Below are 21023 nucleotides of genomic sequence, written 5' to 3' on the forward strand. Positions count from 1 at the left end.
GCCACAGCAGGACCTCCACTAAGGTTTGCTGAAAAAACGAATGGATAAACGGACGTCTGCTCCTCCCACCAGACTCTACGCTTCTGAAGGCAGAGGCTGTGCCTCATTTATCCTTGTGGCTCACATCGCAGGTGCACATATCAAGAACACTGGTCAAGTTTACTGAAGATGGCTCATTTGTTTCTGTTAATACTCAGATCTTAGCAATATCCATTCATTGATTTAACAAGTCTTTATTTGCTCACCTACTGAACCAGGTACTAGGCTAAGCATATTTTCGATTTTAAATGCCCTCAATCTCCTTTCCAAATCTTCCAAGATTCCTTGATTCTAGTCCCTGATCTTTACTGTTAAAAATAAAAAATATTTTGTCTTTGCATTTTCTAAGAGGGACAGCACAGGGGAAATAGCTGCTAGTGATAGGAAAGTTGTAGCTACTGAGTCCTAGAGGAGGGAATGGGAGCTGCAGGCAAGTCACTGCCTTTCCGGTTGCATGGTCAGCTCCCCAATCAGGGGACATTCTTGTTACCTGAAGTGATGCCCAGTGCATTTTAAAGATCTGTCTCTGCAGAAATTTATCTTCTCTGGCTTCCTTTTCAAGAATGATTGCAAATCACAATCTTTCCTAATGAGTGACTGTGGCTGGAGAGTGTAGACTGGAGAGAAATGCACAGACCAGAAAAGAAAATGTATGCAAACAGAGGAAAATATCTAAGTGACATACAGCCGGAATGATTTTTACTTTATACTGTGATGGGATTTAAATTTGAAAAGAAAAATAAATTGAGATTCCCAGTTTGCACCCATGAAATAACACTCCTGCACCAAATCTCGAGATTTGGTGGATGGGGAGGCAGGGGTGGGGAGATCTGATTCCTTGAGGAAACCGCACTGTCAGGAAGGGCCTAACTCAGATGGTAGGAGGCTTGGGGCAGAGGCCAAAGCTGAGAGGCAGGACTGCTTACAGCACTCGGTGCCCTTGACGGGGTCGGGGAGGCTGGTACACAGGCCTGGGGTGTGCGGCACGGCGACCCTCCACCTGGAACCTGTGCTGTCACACGCGGTGTACTCATAGTGGTACTCAGACTGCAGGGGAGAGAAGGGGCAAAATATGCATTAGCATCTGTCAGACATTAACATCTCCCACCTACTTCCTGCCCAGCAAGAAGGTTACTGACACCATCACAGTAATGGGCCCTGGGCCCCACGGGAAGGGGTTGCAACAGGGAGGAGCAAGGCATCTGGAGCTGAAATGATCCTTATCAAGAACATACAGACAGGACTTATATGGCCTTTTGGATCATTCCTCTCCACCAGCCATGGTCTAGTCCCTAGAACCGCTCCCCACCCCCACCCACCGCCTTTTTTCATGTCTCTCTGCTGTTGTATATAAATAATGTCCTATTAGGCCAGAGCAATGTGAGGAGGTGACTAAAGAACAGGCTAGAAACAGGTGGATTTTTTCTCGTCCCAAGCTGCAGAATTTACAAACAGGGACTGGGTCCATGAAAAATTACAAAGGATTGTCACAAAAGCTGTATTTCTATTTCCCCTGATTTCCCTGCATTCTTCAGGCTCTCTTCTGCCCTGAAAAAACTATGAATTCCTGCCTCGAATTTTATGAAAACATCATATTTAGCCCAGGCAGGTGATGGGTTCTCATCACATCAGCCTATTCACGCCTAATTTCTCTGTGCAATGAAAACGCATAGTTCACCTGATCTAAGAATAAACTGAATAACAACAACAAAACAGTCAAATCAAGCATATTAAGTAAAACAAGAAGCACCACAATAAAAATCACAGAAAGCACTACTTGGGAAAAAGAAAACACAATGGATGTGGCAAATACTCAAACATTTCTTAGTCTTTTAAATCTTGTCACTAACAAGAGGCCACAGAATTCATGTGATTTTGGCTTTGATAAGCACTTCACAATCCTCACTTAACCAAAAACTATATTCAAGACCTAAAGTACTTTGTATTACTGTATCCATAAGAAAAATAGAATTAATGTCCCCCTTCTACCCATATGGAAGGGTGATTGCACATAAATGCAATGTAAGGAGTGGAGCTGGGGCTAAAACTGACAGTTTGAAGTGGGCTAACCTAAGAATTCATCAGAATCAAAAGGAGAAATCTGTACTTTTTGGAAGGGGTAAATAGACAGCATTTCATCTCTTCTAAGATGCATATTTCTTTCACATTTTAACACCTGTGAAATCAAGTTGTGGCTTATACCAGACACAATAAGGAAGCACTGTGTCATGTTTTAATTGATGGGGTTTTCCTTTCTTTTTGGTACATAAAAACTGGTGTGCCTTAGAAGCTATGTTATTTCAGACTTGTGGAAATGTGGTAAACATTGTTTTTGATCTCTACTTTAAGCTTAGAGTAATGAGAGAAAAATTTTAGAGCTCCATTTCTATTGTCTTCTATTATACATATTTACCAAATATCTATTGTCTGCCCAGCACTTAGAGGTACTAGCGGTGGTGCCCAGCATGGCTCAGGACAGCAAAGTGTAAACTGGGCATTTTTATCCGGAGGGAGAAGATACAAAGGAGACGGAGGAGCTGGGGGAGTTGTGAGTCTAATTTGGGATGAGAAGCTTTGACTTTAGATTAGATGTGTCAGTGTCATCTAGGAAAGAAAGAACACCTGGGTGGGAATTTTTTGTGCCCTTGGGCTACCGTCACTCTGGATCTCTTTTTTTCTTTTAATTCCACTCTTTTCTTTATCCCAGAGGACTCAGGATGAATAAGGAAACTACACATTTTCAATTTCGGGTCTAAAAACGATATTCTCCAAAGGATTTTGCTGCAAGAGGGGTAAAATCCACAGTATGTAAATTACATAGAATTCAGTGAACCAGGCAGAAAAGATTCGAGGTTCTGCCTGTGAACGTAATTATGCCTGTCATTTGCATAGTGCTTTTACACCATTTCATTTGATCTTCAAACTCCCCAGAAGGCAAGCAGAGCAGGGGGTGTTTCCTCCATTGCACAGATGACAAAACACTCCCAATGGGGTGAAATGGTTTGTCCAAGGTCACACAGAGCTGGAACCCCGGCCTTCCTACCAGGAATCCTTCAATCTCTGAAGTCCCATCAAACACAATCTCGCACTGGGCCAAATTTAACAGCCAAATCTAAAAATTAAATAAGACAGTGTTGGTTGTCTGCCAGCAGCCAGGCTCTCTTCTGAGGCCTGATAATTAGTGTTAAAACATCAAATCTGTTCAAGCAGATCATTTCAGTCACTCTGACTGCATTTGGCCTGTTGGAGACTCGAAAGCCACGTCTGCCTCATTGCATCGTCTTTCATTTGGTGTCCCTTGTGTCCCACTTGGGTGGGAGATTTGCTGGGAAAATGGTGGTTCTGGGCCTTAGAAAATTTCCCTTCAATATGAACTAATTTACTTCATATCCCTTGGGGATATTCACACCATCCAACGCAGGTGGCTCTGCTGCAGCTGTTTCAGATCTGAGCTATAGCTGATCTCACCATCCAAGACGTCAGCTTAGAGAGTTAAATCAGAGATATAATTGTCAGGACTCCTCAATTACATTCAGAGTTTTATGAACAAATCAATTCCCCGACACAACCTCAGTTTAACTAGTGACCTGACTTGAAGAACATACAGTCGGCATGATATGCAGATTCACAAAGGAGACACATGAATACGACATTTTTTAAAACATATATTTTAATCTTTCTTTTTTTAATTTGACTCTTTAGAAAAAATCATTTAAAAATTTTAAATTTTATTTTATATTTGGCAGCACTGCAGAGCATGCAGGATCTTCGTTCCTCGACTAGGGAGCAAATCCATGCTCCATAATCCTTTGCTCCCCCCAGGCACAATGACTGACATGTCCCCAGGTCACAATTTTAAATGGGGCACAGGAGGGACATGTGACCTAGCTGCCTAGAAGTGACCTTTGCCAAAGCAGAGCTGAAAAGACAGAGATGGCCAGCTACAACTGTCTGAGGGACAAGCTCTAGGTGATTAGGGGGTAGTGAGGTCTAGTGTTTCACAGGCCTTCCTTCTGACAGGGAGTTTCTCCTTCCAGACTGGCCGAGGACACTGGCAACAGGTGGCCCAGACTAACTGGAGAACCAAGGACTGCGCCCCAAACAGGCCTCCAGGGGTTAACATTGGGGGTACAGCCCAGGGTTAAGGTCCTGGGGCCATGAGAGCTCAATGAACTGCAGTCAGAGAGAAGAAGAGCAAATGGTTCAGCTGGACATTTGATGCTCTGAGCCTCAGTCTTCTCATTTGTAAAAGGAGGAAGTTGGACTTAGTTGATTTCAAGCTTCTAAGATTCCTTCCAGTTCCAATACCTTATTATTTCACAGTTGCTATGTGCATGAAAATCTGTTTTTCTTTCCATCTTTCCCCCTCTTCCTTCAAAATGGCACATCTCAGGTTTTAAAGTAATTATCAAAGTAAGAAATGTTAATTGTAGAAATGATGAAAATACAGGCTAGAATTAAAAAGAAAATTAAAATCTTCCATAAGCCTACCAAGCAGAGATCAATAGTTTTAACATTTTATGACATTTCTTTACAGATTTTTTTTTCATATGTGCATATGCATTTATTGGGGCTTCGCAGGTGGCGCTCCAGTGTTTTCTCGCCTGGAGAATCCCAGGGACGGGGGAGCCTGGTGGGCTGCCATCTGCGGGGTTGCACAGAGTCGGACACGACTGAAGCGACATAGCAGCAGCAGCAGCAGGTGGTGCTAGTGGTAAAAAACCCGCCTGCCAGTGCGGGTAGATGTAACAGACACGGGTTCGATGCCTGGGTCAGGAAGATCCCCTGGAGAAGGACGTGGCAACCCACTCCAGTATTCTTGCCTGGAGAGTACCATGGACTGACAGCCTGGTAGGCTACAGTCCGTGGGGTCCCAAGAGTTGGGCATGATTTAGCAACTAAACCACCATAGCTGAAATCATACAATATATGCATTTATTGATTTGTTTGCTTTTGGCTGTGCTGGGTCTTCATTGCTTTGCACAGGTTTTCTCCAGTTGTGGCGAGCAGGGACTACTCTTCATTGCGTCAGGAGGGCTTCTCTTGCTGTGGCACACGGGCTTGAAGACCTGTGGGCTTCAGTAGCTGCCGCACACAGGTTGGTTGCTCTGCGGCATATGGAATCTTCCTGGGATAAGGATCGAACTTGTATGCCCTGCACTGACAGGCAGGTTCGTATCCACTGAGCCAGCAGGGAAGTCCACGCACATGCATTTTTACAGCAAAATGAAGATCCCGTGATATGTAGTTTCTTCTTCTGACTTTTTTTCTTTTTTTACATCTTGGGTCATGAGCACGCTCCTGTGTCTTTAAGGTTGCACCACAGCTGCTCTAACCATTCTCCTGTTGTGGGTCATTGAGTTTTGTCCAATTTTTCCTTATTTGAGATAGCACTACAATGAAGCTTTATGTGTATCTTTGGTTATTTCCTTTGGAGAGATTCCCAGAAGTGGAATTACTAGGGTAAAGAGTATGAGTTTCTTTGAGGTTCTTGACCAGGGAGGGAGATTTCTAAGTCTTTTTTAATTTCTTCACTTCTTATTACAATAAAATTCAAATGTATATTTTAAAAAGACAGAATATGATGACCCCCATTAACCCATCATCTAGCTGTTATAGTTTCTGCCATTTTTGCTCATTTACTTCCACCCGCTCCTCGCTACTCAAAGTTGTTGTTAGTTTTTCTAGGTTTTTTCCCCTATATTTTTAGGGAAAAATTATATACATTGAAGTGCACAAATCTTGTTCAGTTTGGATAAATGGATCCACTTGAGTAAAACAATGACAAGCTAAGAATCACTGCCCGGAGACTGCTGGCCAAAAGGGTAACCACTCGGCCCCTGCCCCTGCCCTACTCCCCAACCCCCTCACCGCCCAGAGACAAAACAAGCGGAGTCTCAGATCCTGAGTCTTAAGGTCACTGAGCCAGTGCTACACAAAGTCACAGCCACCAAGGAAGCAGGGGATCAACATGACTTGGGTTTGTTTTGGCTGGGACAGGGCCTGAGTCAAGAAACAGGTTCTTAAGTAAACCTGGATCTGGAAGAGGACCCTCCCATTCTTCCACCAGCTGCAGGTTCAGCCCCTTCTCTTCTCAGCATCCCTGAAAGGCAGATCCTTTGGGGGGAAATGTCAAGATGGGGGCTGGGTGCCCCAGGCAAACACCTGAGCTGGTAGAGTGGGGTCAATAGGTATTTGTTGGTACAGTTGCAAATGCCTCTTTGCTGAGAAAGCACATGATGCAGACAGGAGCAGATCCCATTAAATAATCCTGACTGCCAAGGAGAGACCAGCCCTTCCCTGGAAGGGAGGAGTGAGCTCTGCTTAGCACAGAACAAGGAGATCATGGTGAAATGTCAGAATTGAACATCAGTGCCCCCAAAGAGACTTTCTCTGCGGCCCAGCCCTAGCTGAATGGCTTCCCGAACTGTTCTTTGTTCTTTCTGCTCTGGAGTGCTCTCATTCAGGTTCTGGGTAGAAGGTCTGCTAACACTCAGGGTCTCAGCAACCTTGGCCTTGTAGGACCTTTTCGATTGTTCTCTGTCAGACTGGAGAGACTCCCTCTGCTCCTTTCTCTCCTTCCTTCCCACCCTCTTAAGACTACTGACTCAGTAGCAGTGTCTTCTGGGTCCCAAAGTGTGAAAATGATAGTCGCTCAGTTGTGTCTGACTCTTTGAGACCCCATAGACTGTAGCCTCTGTCCATGAAATTCTTCAGGCAAGAATACTGGCGTGGGTAGCCATTCCCTTCTCCAGGGGATTGAACTTGGGTCTTCCTGGGTCTCCTGCATTGCAAGCAAATTCTTAACCTTCTGAACCACCAAGGAAGCCCTGGATCCTAAAAAAGAAGTGAAGTGTTAGTCGCTCAGTCATGTCTGACTCTTTTCGACCACATGGACTCTACTGTAGCCCACCAGGCTCCTCTGTCCATGGATCCACTTTGGAGTGAGTTACCATTTCCTTCTCCAGGGGGCCTTCCCAACCCAAAGATCGAACCTGGGTCTCCTGCATCACAGGCAGATTCTTTACCATCTGAGCCTAAAGGTCTAGACATATCCAGCCCTCGACCTCTGGTGGCTAAATCTGTCTAATCATCACAACCACCTGAAGATTATGTTAAAAATACAGATTCCTAAAAAAACAAAAACAAACAAAAAAAGATTCCTGGGCTCTATTCTATAGATTCTGATTCTCCTCTAGATCCTTTTCTCCTTTCAACTTACTCTTCTATGGAGACTTAAATAATTATCCCATCAGGAAGCAAATCATATATCTCATATAAGATGGTGGAGGTCCCTTAATCTAGGATCCTGGACCATTTTCCCTACACAACCAGATCCAGAATTTTAGATATATGCATTTTTCTGGACATAGTTTTCATCAGATCCTCTAAGGAGTCTGTTATTCATCTCTGCGCACACAGGAAAAATCATTAAAATCTGTAATAATGCATTCATAGTTTTTAAATGGCTTAATATTTTACCCCCCAAACAGGCTGCTTCTTTTTAAATACCTTAACCCAGGGACTTTCAAATTCTGCTCCAGAATCTAGGGGTGTAGAGAGTCAGCCCCTTCAGAAGTGAGTGAGGATTCCTCAGTTTAAGAGAACAAAGTTTTATTTTAAAATCTATTTTACATGTTTATTCTTCTCAGTTAAGTTTTTTAAGTTAGACTGTCAATTTTTGTTAAAAGAAATTCTGCTAGAATTTTGAGCAGAATTGCATTGAACCGATAGGTAAAATTTGGGAGGTTTGATATCTTAACAACATTGAGTTTTCCAGACCATGAACACAATATATCTCTTCATTTCTTTAATTTTTCTCAGTAGTATTTTGTAGTTTTCCATTTATTGATCTTGCAACTATTTTGTTAAATGTATTCTTAAGTATATTTAACAAATGTACTTAAGTGTATTTAAGTACATTTAAAACCTTAAATATATTTAAGGTTTTGTGTAAATCAAAGTTTCCACATCCCAAAAAGTTTAACACCAGTCTTTACTTGAAAGAGCAAATCCCTGAAGGTGAAATCACATGCATGAAGCAGAGTTTCACTGAGTTAAGGCTGCATTTTGTCTTCCTTTAATCACCTCATGCAGTCAGTGGCTTCCTCTTACCTACAAGCAATACCTTCTCTCTCCCAGAGCAGGCACCAGCTGACACACCCCTAGCAGGCTGACCCCTGCCCACTGGCCTCAATCCACGTGCTGTTGCCTAGCAACATAATGCCAGGAGCCCCGGGACTCCCAGGGGTATGGGGGAGCCCTGGCCTTACGCTGCCCCTTCTTTCAGCATTTTCTATTCAACTCTGGACTTATAGAGTCCATTTTGATCAAAAAAGGCAGAGATGGTGCTTGATCTCTCTGATACGACGTGCCTTGCTGGTTTGGCCATGGACACATCACAGAAGCATACCCGGGGTCTCTACACCCAGCTGGGGCAGTTTGTTGCACCACGCTCTGGGCCAGACAGGCCCCTGACCTCACCATCTAACCTGTCTGTTACTAAGCTGCTTGCCCACTTTGGGCACAGCCTTGGTCTGGAGCTCTTGGGAGACAGGACTGGTATGGTGCTAACAGCTGCCATAGGTATGAGCACCCACCCACCAGGCTCTGGGCCAAGCACTTTACATGCATCTTCCTTTTAGTCCCTACAAGTCCCCCAATACTACCCCTACTGCCTCGACCTCCCTGTTCACAATTGTAATCCAGTCCCACTGATCCTCAAAGCTGAATGACTTGTTCTTTCCATAGTACATATCACCTTCAAACACACTTTATAACTTATAGTTATTGATTATGTTCATTGTCTATTTCTGCCCTTGCCCTCACTCCAGACCAGATGTAAGCTCCAGAAGAACAGGGATCTCTGTTTTTGTTCACTGATGTAGCCCAAGAGTCCAGAAGAGTTCCTGATGCATAGTAGCTACCAATAAGTATTCCTTGAGCGATTGAATTGAGGGCAAAAAGCATGCCTTGAGAGCAGCTGTGGAGCTATGCAGGCACTCAAGATCACAATCAAAAGATCTAGACTCTTCTTGCCACCCCACACTAGACAATTGTGACTAGTTATTAAGTAATACCACAGTTCCCTCCCCCATAGAACAGGGATGCCAACACTCTGCTAAGGTGACTAACAGAATCCCCCTAAACTGAGTAACATCAAACTGTCAAGACAACTAGGAGACTAGGTTCAGGAACACTTCTTGTAAACTGGTTAAAAAAGAAGAACCAGACAGCTACTGCTGTGACCTAGCTTGGAGGGGGCACATGGAGGGGGCACCCAGGCCCTCCTCTCCTCTTCCCGGCAATAGGACAGGGAGAAAGGAGTCAGGCCACGTTTCTAGCCTAGCAGATATGAGACAGCTGCAGTTAGACTCTCCTCCGTTCTGCTGATGTTTACCACCTGCCCTGACTCACCCTCTTCTCTGATCCCAGTCTACTCGTACATATGAAACAGCATCTGTCCTTTTTCCACTTTTTCTCCCCAGAAACTCCCCCGAAGCTAATCTCTAAGAGGAAGGCTGGCCGTTGACATTTATGACACTTAGTAACTGTGGCCAGTTCATCAGGTGCAGTGGGCTTTTCATATTGCTGGTAAATATCCCTAGGATTGAAATGGCTTTGTGGCCAGGAAACAAAATGTCCCTTTATAAATTCTAATCCCTTTCTGGTGAGTGAGAGTTTGGTACACACATCTGTCTACAAAGTAGGGCTTTATGAGATTGTATTTTCAAAGATGTGCCTTTCTTGGTTTTTAATGAGGTCAAAATGTTCCATTAAATGTTTTCACCTGAGCTTTTAATCACACATGAAAAAATCAGGTCAACTAGGTCCTGGCCTATGCAAAACTCTCCAAGGACAGCTTGGTGTTTGGGTGTGCTAGCTGGTTATGATGGAGAGCTTGAACCTGGAGGACAGACCTCTAGCCTAGAGAACAAGGCCAAAAGACAAGGTTTCTGTAACTCCAGTGGAAGAAATATATATGAGCAACAGCACAATCTCCTAGTACACTGTTTCTCAAACTCACACTCATTAGCCATTAGTCATCATCTTCCTTATCCCCAGCCCCTGGAAATCACAAGTCTACTTTCTATCTTTATGGATTTACCTATTCTGGACATTTCCTATAAATGGAATCATACAATATGTGACCTTTTCTATCTGGCTTCTTCTACTTAGCATAATGTTTCCAAGATTCATCCATGTTGTAGAATGTATCAGTACTTAATATTATGGTGATTAATGCTCCATTATATGAATATACCACATTTTATTTATCCATTCATCAGTTGATGAATATTTGTGTTGTTTCTACTTTTGGTGGCTAGGCGGTAAAGAATCTGCCTGCAATGCAGGAGATGTGGGCAGATGTGAGTTCGATCCTTGGATCAGGAAGACATGCTGGCAAAAGTAGATGGTAACCCACTCCAGCATTCTTGCCTAGAAAATCCCAATCCATGGGGTTGCAAAAGAACGGGACACAACTCGGCAACTTAACAACAACAATGCTGTTAGGAATATTCATGAATAAGTTTTTGTGTGAACATATGCTTTCAATCACTTGGGAACATACTTAGCAGTGGAGTTGCTGGGTCAAATGGTAACTCTAGGCCTGACTTTTTGATGAATTACCAAACTGTCTCCCACAGTGGCTGCACCATTTAACATTCCCCCTAGAAGTGTACGAAGGTTCACAGCCACACCAGCGGCACTGTGGCCACACCAGAAGCTTCATGGCCACATCAGTGGCTCCATTTCTCTTTTAGGTGGGTCCTCCACTACTGCCTGACAATCCTGTTTCCATCAGGACCACATTCAGCTGTGTGCTAGAGTTCGTCTGCGCTCACAAGAACTGACTAGGCTCATCTCTTCCCACCTCTGTGCCCAATGACACTGGTAACTTGAAACTGGCTATGATGGGAGTATTCATGCCATGGCAGTCAGCAAACACTAAAAAGCAGGACTGCCCTTCCCCTCCCTAGAGAGTCAGTTGTTACACATTGACCAGCACACCACTAACACATCCACTTATTCCAAACTCCACAGCTTTCTCTGACTTGCCCTTAACTTCAGTTTGTAAATCCACCCTTCTCCCTAGCCATCCTCTACTTCAATTAAAATCCTAGCCTTTCCTAAGGTTCAGTTCAACTCTCTTACACAAAGCTATTTGTGCAGTTTCAGTTGCCTTCATGGACTGATGACTCCAAGTTTTTATCTAGAGCTTAGCTCTTACGCTTGAGCTCCCACTCCTTATTTGTAATCGCTTACATAGGATTCCTCAGGGACATCAGATCCAACTTTTTTTAAAAAATTAATTAATTTATTTTAATTGGAGGCTAATTACTTTACAATATTGTAGTGGTTTTTGCCATACATTGACATGAATCAGCCATGGATTTACATGTGTTCCCCATCCTGAACCCCCCTCCCACCTCCCTCCCCATCCCATCCCTCAGGGTCATCCCAGTGCACCACCCCTGAGCACCCTGTCTCATGCATTGAACTGGCGAGATCCAACTTTTAAAAACAGTTCTCAGCCGCTCTCCTCACTGCTGTTCCATATCTAACTGAATTGTACTATCATCCGCTTTATGGTGGCAATACTGATCTTCAGCATTTTGTTGTTGTTGTTTTTAAATTAATTTTTACTGGAGTATAATTGATTTACACTGCTATGTTTCTTCTGTAGAGCAAGTGAATCAGTTATATACATCTACTCTTTTTAAGATTCTTTTCCCTTATGGATCATTAGAGTACTGAGGAGAATTCCCTGTGCTATAGAGCGCTTGTTATCTATTTTATATACTGTATGTATCTATATCAATCCCCATCTCCCAATTTATCCTTCTCCCCTCTCCCCTTGGTAACTATAAATCTGTTTTCTACATCTGTGACTCTATTTCTTTTTGTAAATATGTCCGTTTGTACCTTAGGTCCCACGTATAAGCAATATCATATGATACTTGTCTTTCTCTGACTTGCTTCATTCAGTATGACAAACTCTAGGCCCATTCATGTTGCTGCAAATGGCATTATTTTGTTTTTATCACTGTGTAACATTTCATAGTATATTTATGTCCCACATCTTTATCCATCCCTCTGTCAATGGACATTTAGGTTGATTCCACGTTCTGGCTATTGTAAACAGTGCTGCAATGAACACTGGGGTGCATGTGTCTTTTCAAATTATGATTTTCTCCAGATATATGCCAAGGAGTGGGATTGCTGGATCATAAGGAGCTCTATTTTTAGTTTTTTAAGGAACCACTATAATGTTCTCCATAGTCACTGTACCAATTTACATTCCCACCAACAATGTAGTAGGGTTCTCTTTTTTCCACGCCCTCTCCAGTATTTACTGTTTATAGATTTTTTGATGATGACCATTCTGACTGATAAGGGGTGACATCTCGTTGTTGTTATGATTTGCATTTCTCTAATGATCAGTGATGCTGGATATCTCTTCATGTGCTTGTTGGCCATCTGTATGTCTTCTTTGGAGAAATGTCTATTTAGATATTGTGCCCATTTTTTTTAATTGGGCTGTTTGACTGATATTGATTGGGTTTTTGTTTTTGTTTTTTTTTTGATTGGGTTTTTTTTTATATTGAGTTGCATAAACTGTTGTATATTTTGAAGATTAATCCTAGGTTGGTAACTTCATTTGCAAATATTTTCTCCCATTCTATTTGTTGTCTTTTCACCTTGTTTATGGTTTCATTTGCTGTGCAAAACCTTGTTAGCTTAATTAGCTCCCATTTGTTTATTTTTGTTATTTTTAATACTCTAGGAGTTGGGTCAAAAAAGATCTTGCTGTGATTTATATGAGAGAGTGTTCTGCCTATGTTTTCCTCTAAGAGTTTCATAGTGTCCAGTCATACATTTAGATCTTTAATCTATTTTGAGTTTATTTTTGTGTATGATGTTAGAAAATGTTCTAATTTGATTATTTTGCATGTAGCTGTCCAGTTTTCCTGGCACTACCTATTGAAGAGATTGTCTTTTATCCATTATATAGTCTTGCCTCCTTTGTCACAGATTAGGTGACTATAGGTGCATAGGTTTATCTCTGGACTGTTCAGGATTTTTTGAATAACACTTTCTCTTTATTCATTTTCTCTAGCTAGCAATTTATATTAGATTGATAAGTAATCTTTATATTTTTATAAATGTACATTTTACCTGATGTGTTATAGAAAGTATACTTGAACTGCTTAAATATTTAGTTTTGCTTATTTCTTTAAAATATTTCAACAAATACTTCTTTAAAAAATAAAATAGCCATCTTGGCATGATCCTTTTGCTCTGATATTGATGCTGTTACATTCAGCATCTCTTCAAGCCAGGAACCATGTCCTTGACACCTTTCTCTCTTAGATCCTGTGTATAATCACTGATACCCTATCTATTTTCTGTCTCCAAAATATCTCTTGAATCAGTCCCCCTGTCTCCACCCCCACTGCTACTCAGGCAAGTGAACTTCTTGCCTAGAGGAGCCTCCTCATTGCTCTCCCAGGCTTTGCTCCCTCCTCTTCTTCAAGTCACCATCTAGGCTACAGCCAGAGTGACCCAACTGAAATGCAAGTCAGATTGAATCACTGCCCCAGTGCTGCCCTCAGAGTTGGCACCAGGCTCTTTGCCAGGTTTACAAGAGCCTTAACTTCCAGGCCCCTGCTTACTTCTCCAACCATCTCTCTCCTTATACTGCCATAACACTTTAAGATGGAGCCTTCTTTACCTGAAAGTAATTCAATTAAAAATACTCACTAAGAATATGGTGAAGGGATACAAATATCATCAAAGCAGTCCTGGCATTTACAGGGACCGCTGCATACAGCTGAGTAAGTTGTGCACTGCACAATCCCAGGGAATGCTATTCACATGATAGTCTGCTAAGGTACTAGAGTATAAAATAATACAACAAAATAAGAATACTATAAATATATACAGACATACAGTATCAGGGAGAAAGCGACAGCTGAGAAATAACATGCCTTAAGAACCTAATCCATGGCTGATTCATGTCAATGTATGGCAAAAACCACTACAATATTATAAAGTAATTAGCCTCCAACTAGTAAAAATAAATGGAAAAAAAAAGAATCTAAAAAAGAAGTGCTTTCTTCAGTGCTTCCTAGCTTTCTTTTTACCTCCAATCCATGTCTATAATCTGGTTTGTAATATCTGGCATTCAGTCCCAATCTGAATAATTAAAATGAAACGAACCGCATCATAACTTGCGCGTGATACTCTGATTGTGTGACCAGCATGCTCCATGAGCCTTCTCCTGCTCTGATTTTATTCTCTTAGACTCAGGCTTGCCATGGTGTCCTCTGTGTGCCCAGTGCAGAGGCTGCCCCAGGAGTGCAAATTAACCTCAGCAGCAAGCCTGAAGGGAGCAGGGATCACTTCCTGGCAGGAGAAATAGGTGGTGGGAGTCGGAGGTGCGAGGGACATTGACTTTTTATTCTGTATCCCTTTCTAACTTTTTGAGTAGACTACCATGTGGACGAATTACCTGCTCAAAAAACTAAATCAAGTGTTTTTGTTTGCTTGTTTTATGTTAATGCCTCCCTTTGAGACACGTTGGGTTTTTTGCCGTTGTTTTGGTTTTTGACAGGATTCTTAGAACGGAGATGTAGGGAGTACTTGGCAGGGGAGGCTGAGGCCGCATTTTACCACCTGGGCCGGAGCTGACACTGTCACTGTGTTTCTCAGATGACTCTGACCCGTGGGAAACTGTTCTTTAGAGGTAAAGTTAGGAAATCAGGAAGTCTCAGCCTGCAGGTGGAGGGAGGGTGACAGAAGCAGTTTCTCTTATTATGTTTGACGTGTTTGGTGTGTCTCACCCAAGGGTCTTCTCAGCTATGGGCACTGTGAGTGCTGAGAACCAGAGAGCCTGAGGAAACACCTGGGCAGGTGCCTCTTGTCCTGTGAAACGAAAACTGCTGGTGACAGGGGGAGCTGTGGGTGTACTGTTTGCAAAGATTCTGCATAAGAACCCCAGGCCCTTCTCTGAAACAGTCTGACCCTCAGTCATTGCCAAGAGTCGCCAACGGAGACTCTGGCCCAGGCTTCTGCCATCACTGGGCAAGCTGGAGATGGGTGAGTGGAGAGTCAGCTCTAGAATGTCTGTTCTGCTCTGGTCAACTGAATCCGAAAGGCAAACAGAGGCCTGGCTCTTGCTGAAGAAGACCTGGCTGTAGCCCAGAGTCAAGATCCGGGACCAGGAGTGCCTGGAAATGTGCTTGGGCAGGTGGTGGTTTTGTTTTTTATTTTTAAGATTTTTTTTTTAATGTGGACCATTTTTAAAGTCTTTATTGAATTTGTTACAATACTGTTTCTGTTTTACGTTTTGGTTTTTTGGCCACAAGGCATGTGGGATCTTAGCTCCCCAACCAGGGATCGAACCTTCAACCACTGCATTGGAAGGCGAAGTCTTAAGCAGTGGACCACAAGGGAAGCCCTTGGGCAGGTGGTTTTAGAAAAGACTCCCAGCAGTTGACCAAGTTTCTGCACCCACAGACTCTAGTCCCTGTCACATAAAGCTGGAATCAAGTCACCCCAGGCCTCCGTTAACTTAATCTTCATTCTAGAAATAACTAAGAAATCAGAAAAGTCTGTTCACATGTAAAGGAAGAGAATGCAGATCTTTCTCGGGTGTCCTTAAGAGCTTTTGAATTGCTTACCATGTGGCTGTATTACCTGTTCAAAAATAAATTTAAAAATAAAAAAAAATTTTTTTAATGTATCACCCTGCCATTGTCACTTACTCCTTCAGAGTGGCCTGGGTTTACAACTGATCCCCAAGTAAAGGGGTCAGAAGAGAGCATTGTACTGTCTCCTCTGATCCCACAGAATGCCCTGCCTCACCTTCTTCACCCCACCATCCCTCCAGTCCAGGAAGCACCCTTTCCCAGGCCTTCAGGAAATGATCTCGATCCTTCTAAAAGGTGAGACCTCCACTCTTCATACCACTTACGGGGCAGTGATCATCAATTGCCTTGTTCTGTTGTTATTTCTCAGTTCTCTAGTCCCAATTGATGGTAAATTCTCTGACTCATTTCTGTGTGACAATCCCTAAATAACTGTGTTTTGCCTGCAACAGACACTCCACAGGTATTTTGGAAAATGTCATATTGTTGTAAATTGAAGCGAAGTCTGCTAATCCAAACTCCAAGCTGGTGGGGACATCTCTGATTGACCTGACAGATGGTTAGAGCAGTTGGTTAACAGAGATTCAAAAGATCTAGAGGCAGAGGTATGTACTCTTCAAATTATTTAGCAGTAATTATACCTATACTAAAATCATTATTTTATTTAATTTAGTTTAAAATCTTTTCATTATTAGCATGTGTTTTTAAAAATTCAAATAGGGGCTTCTCTGGTGGTCCTGTGGTTAATAATCCGGCTTCCAATGCAGGGGACTCAGGTTCAATCCCTTGTCGGGGAACTAAGATTCCCACATGCCTCAGGACAATTAAGCCCACACGCCACAGCTAGAGAAAAACCTGTGCGCGGCAACGAAGATCCTATGTGCCAAAGATGATCCAGTATGCTGTAACTAAGATCCGATGCAGCCCATAAATAAATATTTTTTAAAAAACAAGAATTCAAGTAAAGATGTGTGAGATAAAAAGTAATCGTCCTCCTTCACCTTTTCTCACTGCACCCATGAATGATGCCATGTTGTAACAAGGCACCAGTAGTGGTGTGGCTGAAACCACAGAAATCCATTCTCTCACAGCTCTAGAAGCTAGCGGCCTGAAATCAAGGTGTCAGCAGGGTTGATTGCTTCCCAGCTGAGAGGGAGAACCTGTTCCAAGCCTCTCCCGCCAGCAGTCCTTGGAGTTCTTCAGGTCATGGCAGCATAACACCAGTCTTCATATGGTATTCTCCCTGTGTGTGTCTGAGTCCAAATTTCCTCTTTTTATAAGGACATCAGTCATATTGGATTAGGGCCCAACCTAAATGACCTCATCTGAGTTTAACTACATCTGCGGAGACCCTATTTCCAAATAAGTCGTATTCTGAGGTGGTAAGGCTTCCCTGGTGGCTCAGATGGTAAAGAATCTGCCTGCAATGAAGAGAGCCGGGTTCGATCCCTGGGTTGGAAAGATTCCCCGGAGCAGGAAATGGCAACCCACTCCAGTATTCTTGCCATGGACAGAGGAGCCTAGCAGGCTGCAGCCCACGGGGTCACAAAGAGTCCAGGGGTTGCAAAGAGCTCAGACACAACTGAGCACTAACACTTTCACTTTTCACTTTCAGAGTCCTCAGGAGGTGCTCTAAGGTACATATCGATTTTTGGAGGACACCAGTCAACCCACAACGGTGCCCATACTTCAAATTTTCCATCTAAACAAGGAAAAACTCACAGCTCTAGGTTCCATGCTATGAAATTTGAGAAATTTCCCTTTTTGGACACAAAAAAGTAAAAGCAGAATTATGTTGCCCCTTGCGAGGGAAATAAAATTAATGCTTACTATGCTTCTTCCATGGTCCTCAGACTTTGTGAATTTTCTCTCTTTAATCTTCATAACCACCCAAAATTCCTTGACATCCAAGACCGTCCCATCTGAAGTCAGGTCCCCACTGAGCAGCTTAGAATCTGGTGCTGCAGCAGTCATAAACAAATATTTTTTGAGTCAGTGAACTCTGTGGGGTAGATGTTACTGCTTTCATTTTAAGGATGAAGAGCCCAGTGCAAAGATACTCACGTACATCCCCCCAAATCACACAGCTGTTAAGGAAGCTGAAGGTTTAGACTCAAGCCCAAGCCAGCCTTTCTTCGAAGCTCTTATCATTTCCATTAAACTTAAGCCAATAGTTCTTAAAGTATGTTTGTAGGATCAGCAGCCCCAGCAGCACCTAGGAACTTTTTTTTTTTTTGAAAGTTGCTCAGTCGTGTCCAACTCCTTACGATCCCATGGCCTATATAGTCCATGGAATTCTCCAGGCCAGAATACTGGGGTGGATAGACATTCCCTTCTCCAGGGGATCTTCCCAACCCAGCGATCGAACACAGGTCTCCTGCAGTGCAGGCAGATTGTTTACCAGCTGAGCCACAAGGGAACTTGCTAGAAATGCTAATTCTTAGGCCTTTTCACAGACTCACAACCTCATGGATGGGGCCAGCAACCTGGGTTTTAGCAAGCCCTCCAGGTGACCCATTGCAGTTTGGCAGCCTCTGCACTAAACCAGGAAGTGGCAGTCACCAATGCAGTTCCAGGATTTCCAGAAACCTGACCTTCCATTCCAACCATTGTTATTTTTTGATGCTGAAAAATTACTTTATGCCACTATTTTTAGAAAGGAAGGAGGAGATAGAGAAGAATGCCCAGAGGTAAGAATTCAAATCTGAACTCTTTCTTCCAATTTCTTTCCTCTGCTGGAAATGATGAGACACCCTGGGAGAAGTTCAGATGAAAACACCAGGAGAACTCTCAAGTTCATTTCAGCTCTTCCACCCAGAAAAGAGCCCTGACATCTTCTCGAGCATAAAGTTGGCAAGATGCTTTGCAAGGACTTCCAAGTTTGAATGAAGTAATGGTGAAGGTGGAATCGGTTCAACTTTGTAGAAGTTCATCCGTCGTGAAAGAAGAGACCATAGCAGCAGGTGCAGTTTCTGGCTGAACAGACATCTATTTCTTATCAGTAAAACAACAGGAGAGGGTCATAAAAGCCAGGTGTTCACTGGGCAGAGGGTTGGGACTCAGGAACACTTTGCAATAATGACCTTGTTTTTAAAGAATGGCACTTTTCTTCTTGAGGGGCTTGATGGCAGAAGAAGGTGGCAGCCAGGTGGCAATGGGAGGGGAAAGGTCCGGGGCTCTGTGAGGTGAAGGCCTGTGTAAGGACCACGCCAGCGTCCTGGCGCTGGGCTCTGCTTGGAGAAGGTTAGGGGGCTTTGCGGCTAAAGCAAGAGGAGGCAACAGCGCTGCTGCCTCACCAGCTCTGTCCTCCTTTGGGAAAATGTAATTCTGTCCACCATGAACTTGGGAGGTGGGGCTGGGGGGAGGGGAGCTGGAAGAAAGAACAGGATCTAAAGCAGAAGGCTCAACTTCAAGCCTTTTGCCTAAGTTCACTTTCTTGGGTGGCTTCTGCTACAAGGTAGAAAATGAAATGCTCCTTGACGCGCTACTAAGATTGATTGGAGCATTCCTCTGGCCCCTCCCACGGTGCCCCCACCCCAGGGCCAGGCATCCGACAAGCCAGAGGCTCTGTTACACAGTCATTTCCAAAGGCTCCCCTGGGCCAGCCTGGGGCACACCACTGGGAACACAGTCCACGTCACCACCTCTTACTTTGCCAAAGCAGAAGTGGCCCGAGTTCAGAAGTGAAATTCGGTGGAAGAAATTAAGGCATTCTCTTTCATTTTCAGGAAGACCTCAGATGATCCTCCTGCTTTTTTAGCAGTCACAGGAGGAAATAGGACAAATCTTCCCACTTCTTTATTTTTATACCTACTGATAAACAAACTGTCTCATTTTTTCTTCCACTCTGAGCTGTGCCAACTTCTCTAATGGTTAATAGATAGTAATTAAACATCAAGTTCCCTGCTATTTCAATTTGAGACCAAAAGAAATTATTCTGGCTTAAAAACTAAGATTCTCATTCTCTCTCTCTTCCTGCTCAAGTCAGACCCCCTAACACGTGCTGTCATTGCAACATGTACCTTTCCTTTGTACCACCTGTAATTTTATCTCGGTGATGATTTCATATATGTATTAATATATATAAAATAAATGATTTCTATTTCATATATACATGCTTTGTGCTATGTCATGCGCTCAGTCATGTCTGATTCCTTGTGACCCCATGGACTGTAGCCCACCAGGCTCCTCTGTCCATGGGATTATCCAGGCAAGAATACTGGAGTGGGTTGCCATTTCCTTCTCCAGAGGATCTTCCTGACTCAGGGATTGAACCCAAGTACCCTATGTCTCCTGCATTGCAGGCGAATTCTTTACCTGCTGAGCCATCAGGGAAGCCCATATATATATGTATATATATGTATATATATATATATATATATATATATAAAAACAATGCCTGCCACATACTGAATCTGTGATAAAATTTGTTGAAGGGCTGAATGCAATGAATGAATGAGTTCATACATACATACAACTCTTTTCTCTGGTTCAGTTTTTTTCTGTTTTCCAAAACATGTATCTAAGCATATTACCACACTGCTCCAAAGATTTCTCCAATGTGTTCAGAAACAAGTTCAATCTTTTGCCTTACACAACCTACTCTATAAAAGCCTCCAAGACTGGCCTCAATCTGCCTTCCCATTCCCTTTCCTCTTTCGTCCATTAAAGCCACCCTAAATAACCTGAAATTCTCCCATACAAGCCCTGCACATTCCCATCTCCTGGCCTCAGATGTTCTTCCCCAGTGATCTGCCAAAGATCTACTCTATACTGGGGGGTGGGGGGGGTGGGCTAAGCTTTGAGATGGGCCCTCAGATGCCACCAGTGTTCCCTTAAAGCGTTTTCTGATTTCTTCTATTTCTTTCTGATAGTGCAAATACAAAGCTCTTTGTTTATATTCAGTTCTACCTCTTATGTATGTACATCCTATTTATGGACATATTCTCTCTTTCCCACTAAACTATAAACTTCATGAGGGCAAGCACCGGCCACTTCATTCCACATTCCTAACTGTAAGCACAGTGCCTGACACACTGGGAGTGCTCAAAATGATTACTGTATTAGTAAGTAATAATAATAATAACATGTAGATTTTGGAACATTAAACTTAAGAACAGCTAATGGAATGAATGATTTCATGATATACTGTGATGTGGCAGTTTTAAAATATGTCCACATATTCTCTGATGTTTCTCCCTTCAAGAGGAAGACAGAGCTTAATTCTCCTCCCCTGGGTATGGGCTGGACTCAGTGACTTGCTTCTAACAAACAGAAGATGGCAAAAGGGATGGTGTATGACTTGTGATATTAAGTCATAAGGGGCAT

At 43.0% G+C, this 21023-nt stretch overlaps 1 protein-coding gene across 1 annotated transcript in view; it reads right to left on the minus strand.

The window, feature by feature from the left end:
- Positions 1-21023, minus strand: part of ELAPOR1 (endosome-lysosome associated apoptosis and autophagy regulator 1) — a 74232-nt gene that overhangs the window by 36089 nt on the left and 17120 nt on the right. Inside the window, exon 3 of the mRNA XM_065927495.1 lies at positions 966-1086. Within this exon, the coding sequence (XP_065783567.1) occupies positions 966-1086 (121 nt within the window). The remainder of the gene's footprint in view (positions 1-965; positions 1087-21023) is intronic.

The sequence above is a fragment of the Muntiacus reevesi genome, chromosome 1, assembly GCF_963930625.1.
Source record: "Muntiacus reevesi chromosome 1, mMunRee1.1, whole genome shotgun sequence".
Classification (NCBI taxonomy): Eukaryota; Metazoa; Chordata; class Mammalia; order Artiodactyla; family Cervidae; genus Muntiacus; species Muntiacus reevesi.